General features: G+C 45.1%; 1 protein-coding gene across 2 annotated transcripts in view; it reads right to left on the bottom strand.

The window, feature by feature from the left end:
• Positions 1–5185: 5185 nt before the first annotated feature.
• Positions 5186–27351, bottom strand: part of RUFY2 (RUN and FYVE domain containing 2) — a 106601-nt gene continuing 84435 nt past the window's right edge. Inside the window, exon 14 of one of the 2 annotated variants that reach the window (XM_077259015.1) lies at positions 5186–5431. In XM_077259015.1, the coding sequence (XP_077115130.1) occupies positions 5305–5431 (127 nt within the window). In that variant the 3' untranslated portion in view covers positions 5186–5304. Of the gene's footprint in view, positions 5432–18658; positions 18756–27351 lie in introns of those variants that run through there. The other variant, XM_077259018.1, reaches the window with a different exon arrangement.

Consider the following 27351-nt stretch of genomic DNA (forward strand, 5'->3'; position numbering starts at 1 on the left):
TATGGAGGACCTACTGATTCCCAGTAGTGATGCCAGAACTAAAGATGGTGGACACTCTAAGAGGAGTGATTCCACTGTGAAATCAGGAGGGAGATCGTCCCGTTCCACACCCCAGGCCAGGCAAACCCAGCAACCGGTAGATACATGTGCTTCTGGGTGAATGTTATATAGCTTCAAGAGAGCTTATAAGTATTTCCTCTGCTTATGTTTTTAGGCAAAGAGGACGGGGAAAACAAAGCATAAACAGTGTGCTATATGTACTGAGCCCCTGCCTGACTCCTATCTTAAAAAGCTGTGTCAAGCCTGTATAAATAATACCTTGCAGCAGGAGGAGTCGGTTAAAATGAATGACATACGGCTTATAATTCGTGAGGAGCTGCAGTCATTAGGAGGGGGCCCCTCTGTTAATGTGGAAAAAAGGAGTAGGAGAAAGTCCTCACCTAAAGCTGACACGTCAGCAGAGAGTGGGGAGGTGGATTCGGATGTGTCTCAATCGTCTGAATCATCAGGGGAACAGAACTATGTCTGTTTTCCTACTGACGGTGTCAACAGTTTAATAAAGTCAGTAAGAAGTACGATGGGGTTGGCTGAGTCAAAAGAACCCCAAACGCCACAGGAACTTATGTTCGCTGGTCTTTCTCAGAGGAAAGGCCAGGTATTTCCTGTAAATCAGGCCATAAAAGACCTCGTTAAAAAAGAATGGGGTAAAGGGCAAAAGGGGTTTGTGCCAATACCCTGCAAGAGACGCTACCCCTTTGATGACGAGGATATGGATTCCTGGGCTAAAGTACCGAAAGTCGATGCGGCAGTAGCATCTACATCTCGCCGTTCCACCTTACCCGTAGAGGACGCAGGTTCCTTGTCCGATCCCATGGACAGAAAATCGGATGCACTCCTTAAAAAATCATGGGAGGCCTGTGTTACTGCCTTCAAGCCAGCAATCTCAGCCACATGTACCAGTAGGTCTATGCTGGTTTGGTTGGAGCAGCTGGACCAAAATATCAGAAACGGGGTTTCTAGAGAGAAGTTACGGGCGTCAATTCCCTTGATAAAAGGTGCTGCAGCATTTATATCCGATGCCTCCGTGGACTCTCTCCGCCTGGCGGCCAGAACAGCTAGCCTCTCCAATACTGCTCGCCGAGCTTTATGGCTAAAAAACTGGAAGGGTGATGCCCAGTCTAGATCCAAATTATGTGCCATACCCTGTCAGGGTGAGTACCTCTTTGGAAGTGTGTTGGATGAAATTCTCACTAAAGCGGGTGAGCGGAAGAAGGGCTTCCCTAATCCATTTGTTCCTTCTTACAGAAGGGCATTCAGGAAGCCATCATTTGGCAGAAAGGGAGGCTTTAAAGAATGGAGGAACAAAGAGTTCAGGCAAAAGGGCAATTTGTTTAATAAACGTCCCTTCAAACCAGCTGAGAAATTCCGGGAACCCTATTCCACCAGTGGGCGGTAGACTTCTAGGATTTATAAATCAATGGAATGAAATAACTGTTAATCCATGGGCCTTAAAATTAATATCCTCAGGCCTCACCCTAGACTTTATTCGAAAACCTCCGGATTCCTTCTTGCTCACCTCCCTAAAGTCCAGACTACAACAAGAAGCTCTGGAGATAGAAATTAAGTCCCTTCTTGTCAAACGGGTTTTGATAGACGTTCCGTCATCTCAAACAGGGATGGGGTTCTACTCCCCCTTGTTTCTGATTACTAAACCTGACGGATCCTATAGAACTATATTTAATCTGAGAAAACTGAACACGTTCATAAAACCCACAACATTTAAAATGGAATCTGTTCGGTCAGCCATTAAAAATCTGTTCCCAAACTGTTACATGGTAGTACTGGATCTTAAAGATGCGTATTACCATCTTCCTATACACCAGTCACACCAGCAGTTCCTTCGGGTAGCAGTAATTATAGACGGGCAAATTCGCCATTTACAATATAGAGCAATGCCCTTTGGCCTATCCATGGGCCCTAGGGTCTTTACCAAATTGCTATTGGAGGTAATGTCTTTTCTACGTTTAAAAGACACTCTGGTCATTCCATATCTGGATGACCTACTAATTGTGGGAAAAAACTCCTTACAGTGTAAACAAAGGTTGGAGGAGGTGGCGTTTTCCTTACAAACGCTAGGCTGGATTGTCAACTGGGAAAAATCCAGACTCCAACCTGTCACTTGTCAGAGATTCCTAGGACTCCTTCTGGATTCAGTGGACCAAATTTGTCGGTTACCTGATGATAAGAAGTCTTCTATTGTTGGCAAAGTAAGCCTGGCAATCAAAAGACGTAGCATGTCTCTTAGAAATGCCATGTCATTACTAGGTTCATTGTCATCTTGTATCCCTGCGGTTAAATGGGCGCAATTCCATACCAGGCAGCTCCAGAAATTTATATTGCAGGAGGACATTAAAAAAGGACATTTGGACCGAACAATTTATTTATCATCAGAGGTAGTACACTCCCTTACATGGTGGTTAGATTGGGGAAATCTATCAGAGGGGGTACCTTGGGTCATCACCCCTACTACCATAGTAACCACGGATGCTAGTCCGGAAGGCTGGGGAGCACATTTTAAAGATCAGGTGGTTCAGGGCCTTTGGTCCAGATCAGAACTGACTAATTCCTCTAATGTAAAAGAATTAAGAGCCATATATTACTCCCTACTCCGCTTTCTTCCCCAGCTACGAGGCTCTCACACAAGGGTCCTCTCGGACAACACCTCGGCAGTAGCCTATTTGAACCATCAAGGAGGTACACGGTCAGAGAATCTTATGAAAATCTCATCGGACATCATGACCTTAGCGGAAAGTCATCTGTTGTCCTTATCAGCGGTGCACATCAGAGGCATAGACAATGTTCGGGCAGATTTCCTCAGTCGCCATACCCTTCATCAAGGGGAATGGATGCTCAGCAGAAAGATTTTCAAATTAATAACAGACCGATGGGGAGTACCTCAAATAGACCTGTTCGCAACAAGGTCCAACCGTCAGGTCAAAACTTTTGCCTCCCTTTGCAGACTGGACAAACCCGACATATTCGATGCCCTTCAGGTGCCATGGACATTCGACCTGGCCTATGCATTCCCTCCATGGAACCTATTACCTATAGTAATCAGAAAAATAAGGGAGGAGGGAGCAAGAGTCCTGTTGGTGGCCCCATTCTGGCCCAAAAGGCCATGGTTCTCATGGCTCAGGGCGATGTCAACTACAGACCCTTGGATCCTGCCTCAGTCCAAGGACCTGTTGTCTCAGGGACCATTTTTCCATCCTCGGGTAAAAGGCATGAATCTGACTGTATGGAATTTGAGAGGCACTTACTAACTTTAAGGGGTTTTTCCACTGGGCTTATAGATACTCTTATGAAGAGTAGGAAGCCGTCTACTACCCAAATCTATATCAGGGTTTGGAGAAAATTCCTTCAATTTCATACTACACAACTTTCCGCTGAGGTACCCATAATTTCAATATTGGAGTTCTTACAAAAAGGGCTTGAATTGGGACTGTCTGTAAATACCCTAAGAGTCCAGGTCTCAGCTCTGGGAGCACTCTTTAGTTATGATGTGGCAGGAGATAGATGGGTTTCGCGTTTTATATCAGCATGTGAACGATCAAAACCTATTCATATACCACAGGTGCCTCAGTGGGATCTATCTCTAGTCCTAGATGCCTTGACACAAAGCCCGTTTGAGCCTCTAGACGCGGCCTCAATAAAGAACATCTCGCTAAAAACGATACTGTTAGTAGCCCTGGTATCCGCTAGAAGAGTGAGTGACCTCCATGCCTTATCAATTGACCCTCCTTATCTATCCGTGACATCCGATAGAATAATTCTGAAAACGGACCCTTGTTATCTTCCTAAGGTAGCCACTAGCTTTCATAGATCCCAGGAGATCTTGTTACCTACCTTCTATAAAGACCACTCAACTCCAGAAGAAGCCAGGCTTCATACCCTAGATGTTAAGAGAGCTGTTCTAGCCTATTTAGAGAAGACTAGGGACTGGAGGAAGAGTAGGGCTCTCTTTGTATCTTTTCAGGGAAAAACCAAGGGTTCCAGAGTTACAAAGAACACGCTGTCACGCTGGATAAGAGATGCCATAGTCCTGGCGTATAAAGCTGGAGGAAGAGATCCTCCAATGCATGTGGGAGCACACTCCACAAGAGCCGTATCGACCTCCTGGGCAGAAAGGGCGAACGTGCCGATAGATCTTATATGTAAGGCTGCAACTTGGTCTTCACCAAACACCTTCTATAGACATTATAGATTAGATCTATCTGCTGCTTCTGACCTAACCTTTGGGGTTTCGGTTCTTGATTCAGTTAACCCACCCAGTATATAGTCTCTGAAAATCTCTCAGTGGGTGCTGTCGTGGCGAATAGAAAATATCGGATTACGTACCGGTAATGCTCTTTTATAGAGCCCACGACAGCACCCATTCAAATCCCTCCCTTTTTTCTTTATTTAGTTGCACGTGGTGCCTTAATAGGGAGATGTATATAATAGAGTAATATGATATGAACTGGTAAATATGTATATATGCCTGAACCTGTTAACTAAAAAACCTGGCGGCGGTTCCTCCTTATTCTCTGTAAAACAACTGAGGAGCGAGGGGGGGCCGCCCCTTTTATCTCTCTGTAGGTTTCCTGTTCCTAGGGGCGGATCCCCTCTCTCAGTGGGTGCTGTCGTGGGCTCTATAAAAGAGCATTACCGGTACGTAATCCGATATTTTGTCGCTACGACGGTACGATCCGTGACGTTCCAGCGATATCCATACGATATCGCTGTGTCTGACACGCAGCAGCGATCAGGGACCCTGCTGAGAATCGTACGTCGTAGCAGATCGTTTGGAACTTTCTTTTCCCTTCCCCATGACAGCACCGGTACATGAGAGATGGTCCCGCCCCCAAGAACAGGAAACCTGCATAGGAGATAAAAGATGGGGGTGGCACCTCTCTCCTCAGTTTGGTTTCCTGTTCTTGCGGGGAACCTGCGGTGCTGCATGGGGAGAGGTCTCCCTTGCTAAGGTCGGTCTCTGACCGAGGTCCGCGGTGGGAGCAGCGGCGTGCGCGCGTCGCCTCCATACCTGGCTGCATGTGCGTTCTCCCCACTGCGGACTCCCCGGCGTCCGCTCCTGGCCGGAGGAGAAGGTGAAAGCGTGTCCATCACGACCCTGGCGCCGAGTGAATGGAGGTACTTCCGGGTGAGAACCGGAAGTGACGCTGTAAGCTGAAGGAACGGTGTGCTGACACTCCCCGGGGGGGAGTAAGTTCAGGGGCGCACACACCGCTTCCTGGCCGGCCATATTTAAACTGCAAGGCGGCAAGCAGGCACCGGTAACTGTCTCCTGCAAGATGGCAGATCCGATGGAATCAGCGATCCCAGCAGAGAACCCACAGCCTGTCGTGGTACTAAGGGTCCGGTGGGTGAGTGCCTGTGTAAGGCAAAAAAAAAAAAAAACATGTTAGTAACTCTGTTTTCCGTATGTGTGTGTGTGTGTATATATGTGTGTGTATGTATATGTATGAATATGTATGTGTGTGTGTATGTGTGTATATATATATATAAAATTTACCTCTAAACAAAAGCATAAAGTGTGTGCACTCTGTGTTAGAAGCCTTCCCAAAGCATATGAGAAGCGTATGTGCCGCTCATGCATAGAAAAAACTGTATCTGAAGAGTCATCATCATTGCTTCAGAATATAAAGGATATTGTGAGAAAGGAAGTGCACAGCACTGTAAAGGAGCAGTTAAAGCATCATGGATTGCAGAGCTCCGTAAACCCGCCCTCTACGCCTGCCCAAATATCTGACGTAGAATCCGAGGGTGAACTGGGGGAACTTCCGCCCGAGGAGGTTTCGGACCTGGACTCTTCAGATGAAGAGTGTGGCCGGCCATATATGTTATCAGAGGACATGGGGAAGTTGCTAAAACTGGTCAGGTCCACCCTGGGGGTTGAGACGCCAAAAGAAAAACAAACTATTCAGGACTCCAAGTTCAGTAATTTAGAAGATAAAAAACGGAAAGTTTTCCCTTTTCACGATAACATATTAAATCTTATCAAAAAAGAATGGAAAAAAACGAATAAAAGGATTTCAGTGCCCCAGGCCTTAAGACGTAAATATTCCTTTGATGAGGAAATTTGCGAGAAATGGGGAAAAAGCGCCTAGGTTGGACGCGGCTATCGCAAGTACCTCCAGGGGCATAGCACTTCCCTTCGAGGATATGGGGGCCCTAAAAGACCCCCTAGATAAAAAGGCGGATGCCTTTCTAAAATCAGCCTGGGAAGCCTCAACTTGGGTGTTCAAGCCTGGAGTAGCGGCTACCTGCACTGCCCGTGCCATGGTTAAATGGCTAGAGGAACTAAGCGACCAAATAAACAAGTGTCCAAGGGACAGACTTCTAGAAGTCATCCCTCCACTTCAAAAATGCAGCGGGATTCCTGGCGGACGCTGCCATTGATTCGGTACGGTTTGCTGCCCGGGCTTAGTGCCCTCTCTAATTCAGGAAGAAGAGCGTTATGGTTAAAAACTGGAATGCTGATTTTCAATCAAAAGTGAAGCTCTGTGCTGTACCCTGTGAGGGGCAATATTTATTCGGCAGGGCTTTAGATGAAATTTTAGAAAAAGCGGCGGACAAGAAGAAACACTTTCCTCCACCTCCCTTCTTTAAACGACGTTGGTATGACAATCGTCGGTCCTTTCGAGGATCAGGTAGAGGCCGGGGCCGCCCAACGGATAGAACCACACGGGGGAAACCCTGGGGTGAAAAAAGAGAGAGGTTTTCTTTTCAATAAACCTCCAAAACCAGATCCCAAACAATGACGCCATATTCCAGGTGGGGGGAAGGTTACGGTTTTTTGTCCATCAGTGGGTAACCTTACAGCCGTCTCAATGGATAATCAACTTGTTATCAGACGGCCTACGATTAAACTTCATCTCCCTGCCTCCTCACCGAATAAAAGTTACTCGGGTGGCCAAAAAGAATCAGTTCTCGAAAAAGAAGTTCGTCTTCTTTTAGACAAAGTCCTGGTAAGAGTACCTCCACAGGAAATGGGGAGCGGGTTTTACAGCACCCTTTTCCTCACTCCAAAACCGGATGGGTCATTAAGAACAATTTTCAACTTAAAAGAATTAAACATTCATCCGAGTGGAAAAATTCAAAATGGAGACTCTAAGAACGGCGGTAAAACTGCTGTATCCAGGATGTTACATGGCAGTGATAGACCTTACCGATGCCTATTATCATGTGCCAATCAGCAGAGAGCATCAACAATTCCTGAGGTTGGTTGTGCAGCTGGGGCAGGTCTACACCCATCTACAATACCAATGTCTCCCCTTTGGGGTATCGGTGGCTCCTCGTATCTTTACAAAAATAATTTCGGAAGTAGCATCCTTCGTAAGGAGAGAAAACATTCTACTAGTGCCCTATTTAGACGATTTCCTCCTTATAGCCGACAATCAAGAAGATTGCATAAAAGCAGTTACGACAGTACGAGAGCTGCTAACCAAACTAGGGTGGATAATAAACTTAAAAAAATCAAGATTGATTCCGGTCCAGATACAGGAGTTCCTGGGGATTCAATTAAATTCAATCAGACAAGTCTGTAGCCTTCCAGACAGAAAAGTCGAGGCCATAAAACAACGAGAAAGACAAATACAGGCGGCCCAATATGTCTCGATGAGGGAAGCCATGTCCCTCCTAGGTATGCTAACTGCAACAATTCCGGCAGTCCAATGGGCACAACTTCATTCGAGGGACCTACAGTGGCAGATACTGTCAGAACAAACAAAAATGCCTTACAACCTCAATCGAAAAATCGTATTGTCACAACATGTTCGGGACTCTCTAAGCTGGTGGCTAGATTCCGGAAATCTAAAAGGGGTCCCATGGTCAATCCAGAATCCGGTAGTACTGACCACGGATGCGAGCCCGTTAGGTTGGGGAGCACACCTATCAGGTCGGATCCTACAGGGTCTTTGGGATCCACAGATGCAATTAGCCTCCTCAAACCTGAAAGAATTAACAGCAGTAAGGCATGCGATTCTTCAAACAGAAGAGGATCTCAAAGGAAAACATCTGGTAGTATTGTCCGACAACAGCACAACGGTATCATATATAAATCGACTGGGAGGAACCAGATCAAGTCCCCTAATGGAAGAAGCACTAAGACTATTTCTTTGGGCCGAAAACCACCTTATATCTCTTACAAGTACACACTTAAAGGGGGCGGACAACTTTGTCGCAGATTTTCTGAGTCGTCACGTCCTGCACCAAGGCGAGTGGTCGCTAAATCAAAAAATATTTGAAGAAATCTGTGCCATCTGGGGGCTTCTTCAAGTGGATCTTTTTTCCACAAGGCAGAATCGAAAAGTAGAAAGATTCTACACTCTAAACCCGAAAGAGAACCCGGAAGGAGTAGATGCGTTACTGCACCAATGGAGATTCCAACTAGCCTATGCGTTTCCCCCAATCCCATTAATCCCTACAGTCCTGAAGAAGATCCGAGAAGAGAAATCGCGCATAATCTTAATCGCACCCTTCTGGCCAAAGAGAGCTTGGTTCACTTGGCTCAGACGTATGTCCATCTCGGACCCGTGGATACTTCCAGAGGTTCCAAACCTTCTGCACCAGGGTCCAGTGACACATCCTCAGGTTCACAGCCTACACCTCACTGCTTGGAACTTGAGAGGGGACTTCTGCTAGCAAAGGGGTTCTCGGATCCGTTAGTTACTACTCTACTGTCCAGTAGAAAGAAAGTCACAGCTGATAAATACCAAAAGGTATGGGGAAAATTTTTAGAATTCTCAGGCCGAGGGATAACTGATACCGTTCAGAAAGTCCCTATATCAGAAATCCTGGAATTTCTCCAAAAGGGGCTGGAGAGGGGATTATCTACCAGCACTCTAAAAGTGCAAGTCTCGGCGCTTAGCGCCTTGTTTGACCAAAAATTGGCTGATCACCCCTGGGTGTGTAGGTTCATTCGGGCCTCCTTTACATCTAGTCCATTCAAACCTCGTCCAAAAGTCGCTCCCTGGGATTTAACCCCTTTCTGACATCTGACGTACTATCCCGTCGAGGTGGGGTGGGCCCGTATGACCACCGACGGGATAGTTCGTCGTCACCGATCAGCGGCGCTCACGGGGGGAGCGCGGCCGGGTGTCGGCTGCATATTGTAGCTGACATCCGGCACTATGTGCTAGGAGCGGTCACGGACCGCCCCCGGCACATTAACCCCCGGCACACCGCGATCAAACATGATCGCGGTGTACCGGCGGTATAGGGAAGCCTCGCGCAGGGAGGGGGCTCCCTGCGGGCTTCCCTGAGACCCCTGAGATGTGATCGCGTTGCTCCGAGGGTCTCCTACCTCCCTCCTCGCCGCAGGTCCCGGATCCAAGATGGCCGCGGCATCCGGGTCCTGCAGGGAGGGAGGTGGCTTACCGAGTGCCTGCTCAGAGCAGGCGCTGGTAAGCCTGCAGCCCTGCACAGCAGATCGTCGATCTGACAGAGTGCTGTGCACACTGTCAGATCAATGATCTGTAATGTCCCCCCCCTGGGACAAAGTAAAAAAGTTTTAAAAAAATTCCCCACGTGTGTAAAAAAAAAAAAATATCCTAAATAAAGAAAAAAAAAATATTATTCCCATAAATACATTTCTTTAGCTAAATAAAATAAAAAAAACAATAAAAGTACACATTTAGTATCGCCGCGTCCGTAACGACCCAACCTATAAAACTGCCCCACTAGTTAACCCCTTCAGTAAACACCGTAAGAAAAAAAACGAGTAAAAAAAAAACGCTTTATCATACCACCGAACAAAAAGTGGAATAACGCGATCAAAAAGACTGATATAAATAACCATGGTACCGCTGAAAACGTCATCTTGTCCCGCAAAAAACGAGCCGCCATACAGCATCATCAGCAAAAAAATAAAGTTATAGTCCTGAGAATAAAGCGATACCAAAATAATTATTTTTTCTATAAAATAGTTTTTATCGTATAAAAGCGCCAAAACATAAAAAAATGATATAAATGAGATCGCTGTAATCGTACTGACCCGAAGAATAAAACTGCTTTATCAATTTTACCAAACGCAGAACGGTATAAACGCCTCCCCCAAAAGAAATTCATGAATAGCTGGTTTTTGATCACTCTGCCTCACAAAAATCGGAATAAAAAGCGATCAAAAAATGTCACGTGCCCGAAAATGTTACCAATAAAAACCGTCAACTCGTCCCGCAAAAAACAAGATCTCACATGACTCTGTGGACTCAAATATGGAAAAATTACAGCTCTCAAAATGTGGTAACGCAAAAAAATATTTTTTGCAATGAAAAGCGTCTTTCAGTGTGTGACGGCTGCCAATCATAAAAATCCGCTAAATAACCCGCTATAAAAGTAAATCAAACCCCCCTTCATCACCCCCTTAGTTAGGGAAAAATAAAAAAAAAGGTATTTATTTCCATTTTCCCATTAGGGTTAGAGTTAGGACTAGAGCTAGGGTTGGGGCTAGGGTTAGGGTTGGGGCTACAGTTAGGGTTGGGGCTAAAGATAGGGTTAGGGTTTGGATTACATTTACGGTTGGGAATAGGGTTGGGTGTGTCTGGGTTAGAGGAGTGGTTAGGGTTACTGTTGGGATTAGGGTAAGGGGTGTGTTTGGATTAGGGTTTCAGTTATAATTGGGGGGTTTCCATTGTTTAGGCACATCAGGGGCTCTCCAAACTGGACATGGCATCCGATCTGAATTCCAGCCAATTCTGCGTTGAAAAAGGAAAACAGTGCTCCTTCCCTTCAGAGCTCTCCCGTGTGCCCAAACAGGGGTTTACCCCAACATATGGGGTATCAGCGTACTCAGGACAAATTGGACATCATCTGTTGGGGTCCAATTTCTCCTGCTACCCTTGGGAAAATACAAAACTGGGGGCCAAAAAATAAGTTTTGTGGGAAAAAAAAGATTTTTTTATTTTCACGGCTCTGCGTTGTAAACTGTAGTGAGACACTTGGGGGTTCAAAGTTCTCACAACACATCTAGATAAGTTCCTTGGGGGGTCTAGTTTCCGATATGGGGTCACTTGTGGGGGGTTTGTACTGTTTGGGTACATCAGGGGCTCTGCAAATGCAACGTGACGCCTGCAGACCAATCCATTTAAGTCTGCATTCCAAATGGCGCTCCTTCCCTTCCGAGCTCTGTCATGCGCCCAAACAGTGGTTCCCCCCCCACATATGGGGTATCAGCGTACTCAGGACAAATTGGACAACAACTTTTGGGGTCCAATTTATCCTGATACCCTTGTGAAAATACAAAACTGGGGGCTAAAAAATCATTTTTGTGAAAAAAAAAATAATTATTATTTTCACGGCTCTGCGTTATGAACTGTAGTGAAACACTTGGGGGTTCAAAGCTCTCAAAACACATCTAGATAAGTTCCTTAGGGGGTCTACTTTCCAAAATGGTGTCACTTGTGGGGGTTTTTAATGTTTAGGCACATCAGGGGCTCTCCAAACGCAACATGGCATCCCATCTTAATTCCAGTCAATTTTGCATTGAAAAGTAAAATAGCGCTCCTTCCCTTCCGAGCTCTGCCCTGCGCCCAAACAATGGTTTACACCCACATATGGGGTATCAGCGTACTCAGGACAAATTGCACAACAATTTTAGGGGTCCAATTTCTTCTCTTACCCTTGGGAAAATAAAAAATTGGGGGCGAAAAGATCATTTTTGTGAAAAAATATTATTTTTTATTTTTACGGCTCTGCATTATAAACTTCTGTGAAGCACTTGTTAGGTCAAAGTGCTCACCACACATCTAGATAAGTTCCTTAGGGGGTCTACTTTCCAAAATGGTGTCACTTGTGGGGGGTTTCAATGTTTAGGCACATCAGGGGCTCTCCAAATGCAACATGGCGTCCCATCTCAATTCCAGTCAATTTTGCATTGAAAAGTCAAATGGCGCTCCTTTCCTTCCGAGCTCTGCCATGCGCCCAAACAGTGGTTTGACCCCACATATGGGGTATCGGTGTACTCAGGACAAATTGTACAACAAATTTTGCGGTCTATTTTCTCCTGTTACCCTTGGTAAAATAAAACAAATTGGAACTGAAATAAATTTTGTGTGAAAAAAGTTAAATGTTCATTTTTATTTAAACATTCCAAAAATTCCTGTGAAATACCTGAAGGGTTAATAAACTTCTTGAAAGTGGTTTTGAGTACCTTGAGGGGTGCAGTTTTTAGAAAGAAAATACCCAAGTGTGACACCAATCATATAGACCCCTCAAAATGACTTCAAATGAGATCTGGTCCCTAAAAAAAAAATGGTGTTGTAAAAATGAGAAATTGCTGGTCAACTTTTAACCCTTATAACTCCGTCACAAAAAAATGTTGGTTCCAAAATTGTGCTGATGTAAAGTAGACATGTGGGAAATGTTACTTATTAAGTATTTTGCGTGACATATGTCTGTGATTTAAGGCCATAAAAATTCAAAGTTGGAAAATTGCGAAATTTTCAAAATTTTCGCCAAATATTCGTTTTTTTTCACAAATAAACGCAAGTTATATCGAAGAAATTTTACCACTATCATGAAGTACAACATGTCACGAGAAAACAATGTCAGAATCGCCAAGATCCGTTGAAGCGTTCCAGAGTTATAACCTCATAAAGAGACAGTAGTCAGAATTACAAAAATTGGCCCGGTCATTAACGTGCAAACCACCCTTGGGGGTGAAGGGGTTAAATTTAGTTTTAAATGCCTTGACCTCCTCTCCCTTTGAGCCTCTTTCCTCCATATCGGAAAAAGCGCTAACTTTAAAAACGGTTCTCCTCATTGCCCTTACCTCAGCCAGACGCATTAGTGAGCTTCAGGCTATATCTATAGACCCTCCTTACACTACATTCCTAGAGGACAGGGTAATTATAAAATCTGATCCGGCCTACTTACCTAAGGTCAACTCAAAATTCCACAGGGATCAGGAGATAGTCTTGCCCTCATTTTGTGCCAATCCAAAATCCCAGGGAGAAGAAACCTTCCATTGCTTGGACGTCAGCTACTTCAATATATAGAAGTGACAAAACCATGGCGACAGTCTTCAGCCCTTTTTGTCTCCTTTCAGGGGGCAAACGGGAAAAAAGGCCACAAAATCAACCATTGCACGATGGCTCCGTATGGCTATATCACTTTCCTATTCCTCTTCGGGGCAGGTCCCTCCACCTGGTGTTACGGCCCACTCTACGAGGGCTATTTCCACATCTTGGGCAGAGAGGGCAAATGCATCGATAGAGCAAATCTGTAATGCAGCAGTATGGTCTTCACCCTCTACTTTCTTCCGCCATTATAGATTAAATCTGGGGCTATCAGATCTTGCCTTTGGTAGAAAAGTACTATCTGCCGTTGTCCCACCCTAGAGGTTCTTTCTATTTCTTCCTCTCATGTACCGGTGCTGTCATGGGGAAGGGAAAAAATGATAATTACTTACGGGTAATTTGATTTTCCAGATCCATGACAGCACCGCTCTAGTTCCCGCCCTATCTTGGTGATGGTGTGTGATTCACAAAAAAAAAAAAAAAATCTTAAAAAAAAAAACCACAAACAAAAGATGGGGTAATAACCACTTAACATAAACAATAGATAAATAGTCTTAGAGTTTAAAATAATGTATATATGCCTAAAACTAACATAGCGGTTACCTTACATTCTCTGTAAACAAACTGAGGAGAGAGGTGCCGCCCCCATCTTTTATCTCCTATGCAGGTTTCCTGTTCTTGGGGGCGGGACCATTTCTCATGTACCGGTGCTGTCATGGATCTGGAAAATCAAATTACCCGTAAGTAATTATCATTTTTCGTCGCTGGATCTCCCGCTGTCATCGTTGGATCGGTGTGTGTGTGTGACACACTTAGTAACCCGATGTTTACCCTGGTTACCCGGGGACCTCGGCATTGTTGGTCGCTGGAGAGCTGTCTGTGTGACAGCTCCCCAGCGATCACACAACGACTTACCAACGATCACGGCCAGGTCGTATCGCTGGTCGTGATCGTTGGTAAATCGTTTTGTGAGACGGTACCCTTACTTTAAGGTAATAACTCTGAAACACTTCAATGTATCCAAGTTATTCTGAGATTTTTTTTTTTATCGTGACACATTGAACTTTTCGTGGTAAATTTAGGTAGAATTTTTTTGTTTATTTGTGACTGAATTTGTAACCTTCAAACTCTAAATTTTTACGTTAATACTTCGGTCATGCTATAGAAACTATTTATAAATAACTTCCCCCTATGTCTACTTTATATCTGCATCATTTTTCAGTTTAGAATTTATTTTTTGTTAGGACATTTAAGTCTCAGCAATTTTTATTTATTTTTTTTTAACAAAATTTACAAAACTGTTTCTTAGGGACCACATTTGAAGTGACTTTCAGGGGCCTACATTACAGAAAATACCCAAAAGTGAGACCATTTAAAAAATTGCACCTCTCAAAGTGCTTACACATTCAAGAAGTTTATTAACCTTATAGGTGCTATAGGAATTAAAGCGATGTGGAAGAAAAATGTAGCTTTAGCCCCAAATTTTACATTTTTTACTGGAGTAACAGGCGAAAATGAACTGTATAATTTGTTATAAAATTTCTCCCTAGTACACAAATACTCTATGTTGGGTGGTGGGATAACTACGGTTTGCGTGCACAGCAGGGCTCAGAACGGGAAGAGTGCCATTTGACCTTTGGAGTGCAAAATTGGCTTGAATAGATAGCGGGTGCCATGCAGTTTTTGCAGAGCCCCTGATGGGCCTAAATGGTATAAACTCACCACAAGTGATCCCATTTTGGAAACTACACCGCTTGAAGAATTCATCTAGTGGAGTAGTGAGCATTTTTCACCCTCTAGTAATTCACAGATTTGTAAAACATTAGGCGGAGTCAATGATAAATTACAACTTTTTTTTTTCTTTACGAAAATGCTGCTTTGGCCCTAAGTTTTCAATTTTCCAAAGGAATAATAGGAGAAATTGCGTAACTTTGTGGTCCATTTTCTCCTGAGTACACCAATATCTCGTGTTAGAAAACTACTTTTGAGTCACAATGTAAAGCTTGGAAGGGAAGAAGCACCATATTGTAGTGCACATTTTGCTGGAATGGTTTGAGGGTGCCATGTCACATTGGCAGAGCCCCTGATGTCACAAAAATAGTGACCTACGGTAATTTTACAAACTAGATCTCTGTATTCATCAAGGGGTGCAGTGATCATATTGACATCATGGGTGTGGCACAGAATTTTATACGATTGGGCAGTGAAGAAATTATTACATTTTTACCCCTCACCACGACAGCACCCACTAGAGAGAGGTGATCCTCCCATTGGAACAGGAAACTTACAGAAATAAAAGGGGGACCTCTCCTCAGTTGTTTTTCTGTTCTTATAGGAACCGAAGGATGAACACCTATGGAAAAGATAATACCTGGGCCAATGCACACCGCCTGTGCGGTATCTGTGAAAACGGCAGGTGCTGCAGTCCAGAAGCAGAGTCGGGGGAGCTCTGTCTCGGCTTCCCTCCTCGGCTCGCAGCTATCCGTGACTACCAGGTCCAGGGAGGGCCGGTCTGTATCACATTGACAGGCGGCAGGTGGTCGGGGTCCAGGTGAGGCCTCTCCGATACACGACATCGCAGGGAGTATCCGATGGGGGTCCGAACTTCAGCCGCTCCGCTTCTGTATGGAAGCTGGTATCAGCGGGGCGGCCGAGGGATGATGCAAGGCCGCTCTGTATGCCGGGAAACGCTCCTACCCGAGAAGTGAAGGAGTACTTCCGGGAAGAGGCGGTGCAGCCAGCGGAAACCGCATCAAATTTAAAAAGGCAGAAAGATTAGAGCACCGGTGTGCTAAGATGTCATCCCCACATGATGTGCACCCACCAGAGGTGGACTCTCAGGCGCAGTGTGCTGGATCCAGATGCTCCAGCAGAGGTTCTGCGGACAGGAGTTTGAAGGGTGAGGCGGCAGAGGCACCCAGGACTCGGACTGTACCTTGTCCTCCAGAAACAGTATTGTATAGCTTCACTGGGTGAGTGTATGGGACTCTTAGGCTATATGGACACATATTTTTGAGGTCTGCAGATTTTTCCGCAGCAGATTTGAGAAATCCGCAGGTAAAAGGCACTGTGATTTACCACAGATTTTGTGCGGATTCCACCTGCGGTTTTACACCTGCGGATTCCTATTATGGAGCAGGTGTAAACCGCTGCGGAATCTGCACAAAGAATTAACATGCTGCGGAATGTAAACCGCTGCGTTTCCGCAGCATGGACACAGCGGTTTCTGTTTTCCATAGGTTTACATGGTACTGCAAACTCATGGAAAACTGCTGTGGACCTGCAGCAAATCCGAAACATGCACATAGCCTTACCTATTAGGCTGACTTCTCTTGCTATATACCTCTTCTTTCAGACCAAGAGGAGACAGAAATCAAAACAAGAATGTTGCCCGATGTACCCCTCCCTGACTCCTACCCTAAGAGATTGTCAGGATTGCATTAATAAAACAATGCGGGAGGAGGCTGCGGTGTCATCAGTAGACATCCGCACAATAAGGGAACAGCTGCAGGCCCTGAGCCAGACCAGTATACCCCAAGGGCACAGCGGTAAGAGGAAGGAAAGGTCCCCCATCCTAAGTTCGGAATCTGACAGTGACATTAAAGATTCCTCGCCGTTATCTTCATCACCTCTTTCATCAGACATAGGACGCTCGTGTTTCCCTATAGATAGTATTGACACCCTAGTTAGATCGGTTAGGAACACTATAGGATGCACAGATACTAAGGAGGCTCAAACACAAGAAATAATGTTTGCAGGACTGGCAGAAAGGAAAAGGAGGGCCTTCCCTGTAATCCCAGCCATAAAAGCCCTAATCAAAAGGGAATGAGATAAACAAAATCAGCCGGGCTTCCTTCCCTCAGACTCTAAAAGGAAGTATCCGTTTAGTGACGAGGAACTACTGAAATGGTCTAAAGTAGACACAGCCGTAGCCTCCACTTCCAGAAAGTCACCTCTACCCATGGAAGATGTGGGCATGTTTTCGGACCCACTTGATCGCAAAGCGGAATCTTCACTAAAAAGGTTGTGGGAAGCCGCTACAGGAATTTTTAAATCCGCCATAGCCAGTACATGTACGGCTAGGTCCATGCTGGTATGGATCGATCGGCTGGAGCAGCAAGTTCAGCAGAAGGTGTCCAGAGACAAGTTGCTATCTGCCATTCCTTTAATCAGAGGGGCAGTAGCATTTATGGCGGATGCTTCGGCTGACTCTTTACGCCTGGCAGCTAGGTCAGCTGGCCTGATTAATAACGCAAAACATGCCCTATGGCTTAAAAGCTGGAAAGGGGACAAGCAGTCCAAGTCAAAACTCTGCGCTATCCGGTGTCAGGGTAAGTTCCTCATTGGAAGTGTTCTAGATGAGATTCTCACCAAAGCAAAGGAAAGTAAAAAGGTTTTCCCTAATCCATCTCTCCCATTCTATAGGAGAACATTTAGGAGATGACCATTTAATAAAAGAGGGTCATCGGAAAGACAGGGCCGTTGGTTTACAAGGGAATGATTGCAAACACAAATTCTTTGGTGGTATTATCTTCATTTAATTTGTCTTAAATGAAAAACCACAAAAGAGAATGAAGCAAAACATTGATCATTTCACACAAAACTCCAAAAATGGGCCAGACAAAAGTATTGGCACCCTCAGCCTAATACTTGGTTGCACAACCTTTAGTCAAAATAACTGTGACCAACCGCTTCCGGTAACCATCAATGAGTTTCTTACAATGCTCTGCTGGAATTTTAGAGCATTCTTCTTTGGCAAACTGCTCCAGGTCCCTGATATTTGAAGGGTGCCTTCTCTAAACTGCCATTTTTAGATCTCTCACAGGTGTTCTATGGGATTCAGGTCTGGATTCATTGCTGGCCACCTTAGAAGTCTCCAGTGCTTTCTCTCAAACCATTTTCTAGTGCTTTTTGAAGTGTGTTTTGGGTCATTGTCCTGCTGGAAGACCCATGACCTCTGAGGGAGACCCAGCTTTCTCACACTGGGCCCTACATTATGCTGCAAAATTTGTTGGTAGTCTTCAGACTTCATAATGCCAGGCACACGGTCAAGCAGTCCAGTGCCAGAGGCAGCAAAGCAACCCCAAAACATCAGGGAACCTCCACCATGTTAGACTGTAGGGACGGTGTTCTTTTCTTTGAATGCCTCTTTTTTTCTCCTGTAAACTCTATGTTGATGCCTTTGCCCAAAAAGCTCTACTTTTGTCTCATCTGACCAGAGAACATTCTTCCAAAACATTTTAGGCTTTTTCAGATAAGTTTTGGCAAACTCCAGCCTGGCTTTTTTATGTCTCGGGGTAAGAAGTGAGGTCTTCCTGGGTCTCCTACCATACAGTCCCTTTTCATTCAGACGCCGACAGATAGTACGGGTTGACACTGTTGTACCCTCGGACTGCAGGGCAGCTTGAACTTGTTTGGATGTTAGTCAAGGTTCTTTATCCAACATCCGCACAATCTTGCGTTGAAATCTCATGCCAATTTTTCTTTTCCGTCCACATCTAGGGAGGTTAGCCACAGTGCCATGGGCTTTAAACTTCTTGACACTGCGCACGGTAGACACAGGAACATTCAGGTGTTTGTAGATGGACTTGTAGCCTTGAGATTGCTCATGCTTCCTCACAATTTGGTTTCTCAAGTCCTAAGACAGTTCTTTGGTCTTCTTTCTTTTCTCCATGCTCACTGTGGTACACACAAGGACACAGGACAGAGGTTGAGTCAATTTTAATCCGTGTTAACTGGCTGCAAGTGTGATTTAATTATTGCCAACACCTGTTAGGTGCCACAGGTAAGTTACAGGTGCTGTTACTTACACAAATTAGAGAAGCATCACATGATTTATCGAACAGTGCCAATACTTTTGTCCACCCCCTTTTTTATGTTTGGTGTGGAATTATATCCAATTTGGCTTTAGAACAAATTCTTTTTGTGTTTTTTCATTTAAGACAAATTAAATGAAGATAATAATACCAAAGAATTTGTGTTTGCAATCATTTTCAGGAAGAAACTGAGTATTATCTGACAGAATTGCAGGGGTGTGAATACTTTTGGCCATGACTGTATGGGCGGGGTTTTCGGGTGTTTGATTCACCCTTTCCTTACCCGCTGGCTGCATGCTGGCTGCAATATTGGATTGAAGTTCATTCTCTGTCCTCCATAGTACATGCCTGCACAAGGCAATCTTGCCTTACGCAGGCGTGTACTATGGAGGACAGAGAATGAACTTCAATCCAATATTGCAGCCAGAATGCAGCCAGCGGGTAAGGAAAGGGTGAATCAAACACCCGAAAACCCCGCCCATATGACTGAAAATTGTTCCCTCCAAATTCAGGTGACAGAGTCCCTTTAAAGGATCCTCCTTCCAGAAGGGTGGCGGATACCGATAACCCTGATCCTCCAGTAGGAGGCAGACTGAAATTTTTTTTGCAAGAATGGGAGGCAGTAACAGCAAGTGCCTGGATTTAGAGAATAGTTAAAACGAGAGAGATGCCTACTTCCAGAGGTAAAAATATTACTCATAAAAGAAAAAATTAAAGCGCCAATGGACAGACCACGGATGTCTCTAAGGGAGACTATGTCTCTGCTAGCTTCCCCTTTCCTCCTGTATCCCGGTGATCCAATAGGCCCAATATCATACCCGGAAGCTGGAGAAATGTTTGCGGGGTTATCTTGGAGGAATAATAACTATCCGCAGAAGTCTTATCTTCTCTGGTTTGGTGGTTAGACAAAACCCATCTATCTAGAGGTGTTCCTTGGGTGGTGAAACCTTCCTGTATAATCACTACTGACGCTAGCCCTACGGGATGGGGTGCCCATATGAAAAATAATGTCACACAGGGTCAGTGGAATATAAGAGAATTACAAGTCATCAAACTTAAAGGAGTGAAATGCGGTTAGTTATGCACTGTACCACTTTCTCATACAGCTTCAAGGAAAACACATAAGAGTCATGTGGGACAACACCACCGGAGTCGCCTATGTGAACAGACAAGGCGGAACCAGATCAGAAAGTCTAATGTCTTCCTCAGAAAGAATTTTCGATTTAGCCGAAAGTCATTTGCTATCCCTTTCTGCTTTTCATATCAAGGGCAAGGACAATTTAAAAGCCGATTTCCTAAACCGCCATACGTTGAGGCAAGGAGAATGGTGTCTGAACCACCAAATATTCAGGAAGATCGTGGACATGTGGGATCTTCCTCAAATAGACCTCTTCGCCAGGAGAAACAACAAGCAGGTACAGAGATTCGCCTCCTTGAATGTAACAGATCATCCAAAAATAGTGGTGCCCTTCAAGCTCCATGGCATTTCAAACTAGCGTATGCCTTCCCGCCAATAATACTGTTGCCACTGGTCATCAGGAAAATCAGGGAAGAGAGGATGAGAATAATCCTAATCGCACCATTCTGACCCAAAAGGCCATGGCCCTCCTGGCTGCAGCCATGTCAATATCAGACCCATGGGTCCTCCCTTAAGTTCCCAATCTGTTCTCTCAAGGCCCATTTTTCCATCCATCAAGAGTCTCCACTTGACGGCTTGGAACTTGAGAGGCAGTTATTAAGATCAAGAGGTTTCTCGGAAGGACTAGTTAATACGCTCCTACAGAGTAGGAGAAAAGAGGGAGACACAAAAGCGCAAATAGGGTCTTATCAAATGTTACACAAAGTTGCCCACCAAGAGAACTACTCACCTGGTGAGATTGAAGGAAGGACATATATTAATGGCGGCTGCTGCAGATCCACAGGTCAGTGCAGGACCTGATTGAAATACACACTTAGGTAGGAGAAAAAAGGATCATCCCCGCGCTGCCGCAAGAAGAATTCCAAAAATTGTAGAGGTTTCAACGTGGTTTATTCTACGCGTTTCAGGGTTCAGGTGACCCCTTCATCAGGACATACCACAAATATTGTCGACAATATTTGTGGTATGTCCTGATGAAGGGGTCACCTGAACCCTGAAACGCATAGAATAAACCACGTTGAAACCTCTACAATTTTTGGAATTCTTCTTGCGGCAGCGCGGGGATGATCCTTTTTTCTCCTACCTAAGTGTGTCCTACAGAGTAGGAAACATTCCACAACAAAAATTTACACTAAGATATGGCGAAAATTCTTAGATTTCTATACGGACACCTGCTCTAGGTATATTTCGATAACACCTATTTTAGAATTCCTGCAAAGAGGTAAAGATTTTGAACTGTCTATTAATACATTAAAAGTCCAGGTATCTGCTCTAGGGGTTCTTTACAGTATAACTGTTCATCAAGGTTCATCAAGGCATGTGAACGCATGAATCCAGTCCATATATCTCGTGTTCCTTCCTGGGACTTGAACCTATTCCTGGATGCCCTAACAGGGCCCCCTTTTGAACCATTAGACTCTGTTCCACTAAAATATTTATCTTTAAAGACAACCCTTTTAGTGGCACTGACATCGGCCAGAAGGGTTAGTGATATCCAGGTGCTATCCATAAACCCACCTTTTTTTATTAACATTCCAGGATAGTTTAACACTAAAACCAGATCCCTGGTATCTCCCTAAGGTTGCAACAAAATTTCATAGATCTCAAGAGATCTTTCTTCCCTCCTTTTGTGATCCCGCCACTCCAGAAGAAGAAAAATGTCATACCCTAGACGTGAAAAGAGCAGTCAAGAAGTACATAGATAGATCTAGGGATTGGAGACGGTGCAGGGCTCTGTTTATATCCTTTCAGGGCCGCAAAAAAGGGTACGGAGTCACGAGGGGCACCTTATCTTGTTGGATCAGGGATGCGATTTACCTGGCATACTCCGCAAAAAAATGAAAATCCTCCGGAGGGTATAAGAGCGCATTCAGCTCGAGCCATGGCATCTTCCTGGGCTGAGAGCAGACATTCCAATTGAATCTATATGTAAGGCTGCTACATGGTCGACTCCGTCTACTTTCTATAATCACTACAGACTCGATCTTTCATCTTCTTCTGACTTAGCCTTTGGCAGAGCCGTACTCAGCACGGTGGTCCTTCCCAGGTGATGGATCTCTAGAAGTCTCTAGTGGGTACTGTCGTGGCGAGGGGTAAAAAGCTGGATTACTTACCGGTAATGCTCTTTTAATGAGTCCACGACAGCACCCACTCACTTCCCTCCCTAAGTTAGTTGTAAATAGTACACGTAAAAAATTATGGATAATTAAATAGTAAATTAGGATTCCTGAATGTATAACTTTATATTGCATGTGCCTAATACTGGGGCGGTTCCTCTGGTACTCTGAAATCCAACTGAGGAGGAGAGGTGGGCCGCCCCCTTTTATTTCTGTAGGTTTACCTGTTCCTATGAGTGGATTCCCTCTCTCTAGTGGGTACTGTCATGGACTCATTAAAAAAGCATTACCGGTAAGTAATTCGGCTTTTTACAACAATTGTTTTGGCTCCAAATTTTATTTTTACATGTGTAAAAATGGCACTAAAATTTGTCTCACGTTCTGCTGAATGTGGCAATACCCCCATTTGTCGCTGTACAGTACGGCTTCCACACACAGCAAGACTCTGGAGGAACAGAGTGCTATTTGACACTTGGACAAGAAATCAGTGTACAATAGTTTGCAGATTTCATATACTGAGCCCCTAAGTGCAAAAAGAGCAGAACCAACTCCACCCATCCCCAAATGACCCCAGTTTAGACATTTATCTACAGGTGCAGTGACTATTTTGACTCCATGGGTGCTTTCAAGAAACAAGCAGCCGTGGATGTTGCTGAGTGAAAAGGAGACCTGGGCCCCATAAATTTAGTGGTCTCTCATAGCTACAGAAATGCCAAAAGTGGATGCTAACTGCGATTCAGGCTCAGAAGAGAGGGGCATTTGGGAGCACTGGATTTCTTCAGGGGGGGATTGGGCACAGAAGAATTTAACTTTTCAAAAGCCCGCCGGCCGGCTTCAGCTCACAGAGAGGCATTTTTTGAGTTCCACGCTGGAACGCATGGCTAGATTTCAACGTGGTTGGTGTCGGAGGCTCCCCCACACACACCTGGACAGAGGAGAGAGGAGGTCCTCTAATCAGAGGACAGGTGCTACTGTCCGGTCGCCTACATAAGGGCCCTGGAGAGGAAGACATCCAAGGTAGGACCACTGTGTGGTAAAGCAACATGGAAATTTCCGCTTCTGCTCGCTCTACATCTGCAGACCCCAGCACCACCCCAGTCCCAGTAAGTACTCTGGTACTGTGTGTCTATTCCCTGATGCAGGATAGAATCTCATGATTCCTTCTCCCCTTTATTTAGGGGGACAAGGAACCTGCATCAGGAAGCAAGTCCAAGACTTCACGAAGATGTGCAGTCTGTGCAAAGAAATTGGCCTCCTCGTATAAGAAAACATTATGCAAGGAGTGCACAGAAATAGTCATCAGGGAAGAGCAACCATCTTTGATGGAAGAAATTAAGGGCCTAATTCAACAAGAGATTAAAACCTCCCTGGCCGCTTTTTCCCAGCCCACACCCTCTCCTAGTGCCTCTCCAGAAGCGAAAAGGAGGAAGCCTGATATAGAAGAAGAAGGGAACGATGACTCTCAGGAGGAAGCGTCAATACCAATCGAATCTCTGGAGGAGGGTGAATTATTCCTAGACCCAGAGGTCTCCCAACACGAGAGATATTACTTCTCGGGGGGATATAGAGGAACTCCTCACGGCAGTAAGGAGAACCATCGAGGTCGAGGAGGAGAAGACAGCCCAGGCGGTACAGAAGGAAATGTTCGGGGGACTCCATTCTAAAAAGAAGCAGGTGTTTCCCATTCATAAAAATATCCGGGACCTTTTCCTCCTCCAGAAGGCGACAGGTTTTCTAGCAGATGCCTCTGCAGAATCGGTGAGAGTGGCAGGAGGATCGTCAGGATTATCAAATTCAGTGAGGCGTGCACTCTGGCTGAGATCCTGGACTGGGGATATGACCTCAAAAATGAAGTTGTACTCTATCCCCTTCAAATGGAAGTACATGTTTGGTCCCGCCCTTGACGAGCTGATAGAGAAGGTTTCGGACAAAAAGAAGACCTTACCAGTACCTAGAAATCCTAGGAAAAGACCCTTCCGCTCCCAACAGGAACAGACTCCTCAGTAGAGAGGGAAGGGCAATTAAGGGCACTGGAGCTACCCAAAAGGGGGGAAAGACAGAAATCTTTTTCTTCCCTATTCACAGAGATAAAAGAAGCAATAACGACATCAAGATGGGAGGTCGCATCTCAGGCTTCCTTCCGCAGTGGCAGAAAATCTGCTCAGACCAATGGACTCTAAGATCAGTCAAAGAGGGAATAAAGTTAGAGTTTGTCTCATATCCTCAAAAGATATTAAAAACAACACGTCTCTCCTCTCCAGAACTACAGTCCACCCTGATTCTGGGAGTAGAAGACCTATTAGCCGCAGGTGTAGTCTCTGTAGTCACGGAAAGTGAAAGGAACAGGGGACATTACTCAAACCTGTTCCTCATAAAAAAGAAAAAACGGATCTCATTGCGTCATAATCAATCTGAAACCCCTGAATCGCTACATAACCTACAGATGATTCAAGATGGAATCCATCAGGTCAACTGTACCTCTGATTGGACAGGATTTCGTCATGGCGACGATAGACCTTCAGCATGCGTATTACCACATCCCAATCCATCCAACCTATTGGAGATTCCTGAGGTTTGCAATCGCCAGGGGAAAGCACATAGAACATTACCAGTTCAACATCCTCCCGTTTGGGCTGTCCTCAGCCCCACGGATCTTCACAAAGATCTTGTCAGAGGTCATGGCTTACATCAGAGGTCAGCACATATACATAATCCAATGCTTCGACGACCTCTTGTTAGTGGTTCGTTCGATACCCATGGTACAGGAACATATACAGATGACAACCCAGATTCTATCATCCCTAGGCAGGATAGGGGAACCACAAGAAATCAGATATGGTTCCGGCAACAACAAATGAGTTTTTAGCAGTCCTGCTGGACTCTCACATCCAAATGTCTTTTTTACCCAAATACAAACAGGTCTTGCTAAGGGTGAAGATAAGAATGCTGCGGAGCAAGGAGATAGTATCATTTAGATGGGGCATGTCAGTTCTCGGATCATTGACATCCTGCATCCAGATGGTAGCATGGGCACAAGCTCACTCCAGAACACTACAGACTCACATCCTTTCAAACTGGGACGGATCCCCAGGATCCTTAGACAGGAAGATCCGAATACCACTGCGGATAAAGTCTTCATTAACATGGTGGCTACAAGAGGAGAACTTAAGCAAAGGGGTTTCTTGGACACAAGACCCAGAAGTCACTATAAAGGTAGATGCCAGTGGGAAAGGATGGGGAGCCATGGTGACCGAACACATACTACAAGGATGCTGGTCAGACAACATAAGCCAGAGGTCTTCAAACTTCAGGGAACTAAAGGCGGTAGAAGAGGTCCTAAGGGCAGCAGTATCCCTTGTCCAGAATGCACACTCGACAACATGACAACAGTTGCCCACGTTCGTCATCAATGGAATACATCCAGAAGTGGACCTATTCGCAAGTGGTCAGAATGCAAAGGTGGATCAATATTATTCACTAAATCCAACTGATCCCTGCTTAGGTGTAGACGCGTTAGCCCAGCCATGGACATTCAGACTGGCTTATGCCTTCCCTCCCTTGCCAATTCTACCGAGAGTTCTGCAAAAGATAAGGCAAAGGGTCAGAACAATCTTGATAGCACCATTCTGGCCCAAGAGAAGCTGGTTCGGGACTCTTGCCAGCCTAAGAGTAGAAGGATCGGTAGCACTTCCTCAGGTCAAAAATCTTCTCTACCAGGGTCCCATATTTCATCCGGATCCCGAGAGGTTACACCTGAAGGCCTGGCTTCTGAATTCTCGATCTTGAAGACCAGAGGATTATCAGAGAAGGTCATTAGGACACTACAAGAAAGTCAAAATAAAGTGACCAACTCCATTTACCAAAAGATATGGAAAATCTTTATCACATGGAGTGCACCCGAAAGACCTAACTCACACCGACCAAACGTAGCCCGGATCCTAGATTTTCTACAAGAAGGGCTCGAGAAGAGTCTCAGAACTAGCACCCTCAAGGTCCAAGTGGCGGCGCTAAGCTCATATTTTGACCAGTCACTAGCCGACCACCGATCAGAAGATTTATGACAGCGGCATCTCGCATATGTCCTAGAATTACGAGTCTGGTTCCATCCTGGGACCTCAACGTGGTCCTAAGAGGGCTCACGATTCCACCTTTTAAGCCCTTGTCGTCAATAGACGTAGACAGACCCGCCTGGAAAACCACCTTCCTGGAAGCAATAACTACAGCCAAGAGAGTGGGCAAACTGCAGGCTCTCTCGATCAACGAACCCTACATGAAGATCTTACAGGACCGACTTATTTTATGATTGGATCCATCATTTCTTCCCAAGGTGGTCTCAGAGTTTCACAGATCTCAGGAGGTGATTCTCCCCTCCTATTAAGAGCTGAGAAACAAAGAGGAAGAACAGTTCCACACTCTGGACGTTCGGAGAATGGTGCTCCATTATCTCCAAGTGACCGAGAGAATCAGGAAGGATCATACCTAGTGATGAGCGAGTGTACTCGTTGCTCGGGTTTTCCCGAGCATGCTCGGGTGACCTCCGTGTATTTATGACTGCTCGGAGATTTAGTTTTCTTCGCGGCAGCTGAATGATTTACAGCTACTAGCCAGGCTGAGTACATGTGGGGGTTGCCTGGTTGCTAGGGAATCCCCACGTGTAATCAAGCAGGCTAGTAGCTGTAAATCATTCATGCCGGTGATGAAAACTTAATCTCCGAGCAGTCATAAATACTCGGAGGTCACCGAGCGTGCTCTGGAAAACCCGAGCAATGAGAACACTTGCTCATCACTAGTCATAACCTGTTTATTCACCTTCGAAGCCAGAATAAGGGAAAGAAAATTTCCAGTTCTACAATCGCCAACTGGATCAAGAGAGCAATCTTGGAGGCATACCAGGTTCAGGACCTTCCGCCGCCAGAAAGATTTATGGTCCACTCTACCAGAGAAACATCTGTCTCCTGGGCCGAGAAATCCAGTGCTTCCATTGAGCTGATATGCAGAGCTGCTAACTGGTCCTCGGTCCATACATTCTCCAAACATTACTGGCTGGACCTAATGTCAAAAGAAGACTTGGCCTTCGAAAGAAAAGTCCTTACGGCTATAGTCCCTCTCTAATTATTACTCTTGGGTACCTCTCCAGGTGTGCTGTTGTGGGGGGTTACTAGAGAAAATAAAATTAGACTTATCGGTAATTCGGATTCTAGTAA

Source organism: Ranitomeya variabilis, chromosome 4 (genome assembly GCF_051348905.1).
Source record: "Ranitomeya variabilis isolate aRanVar5 chromosome 4, aRanVar5.hap1, whole genome shotgun sequence".
Classification (NCBI taxonomy): domain Eukaryota; kingdom Metazoa; phylum Chordata; class Amphibia; order Anura; family Dendrobatidae; genus Ranitomeya; species Ranitomeya variabilis.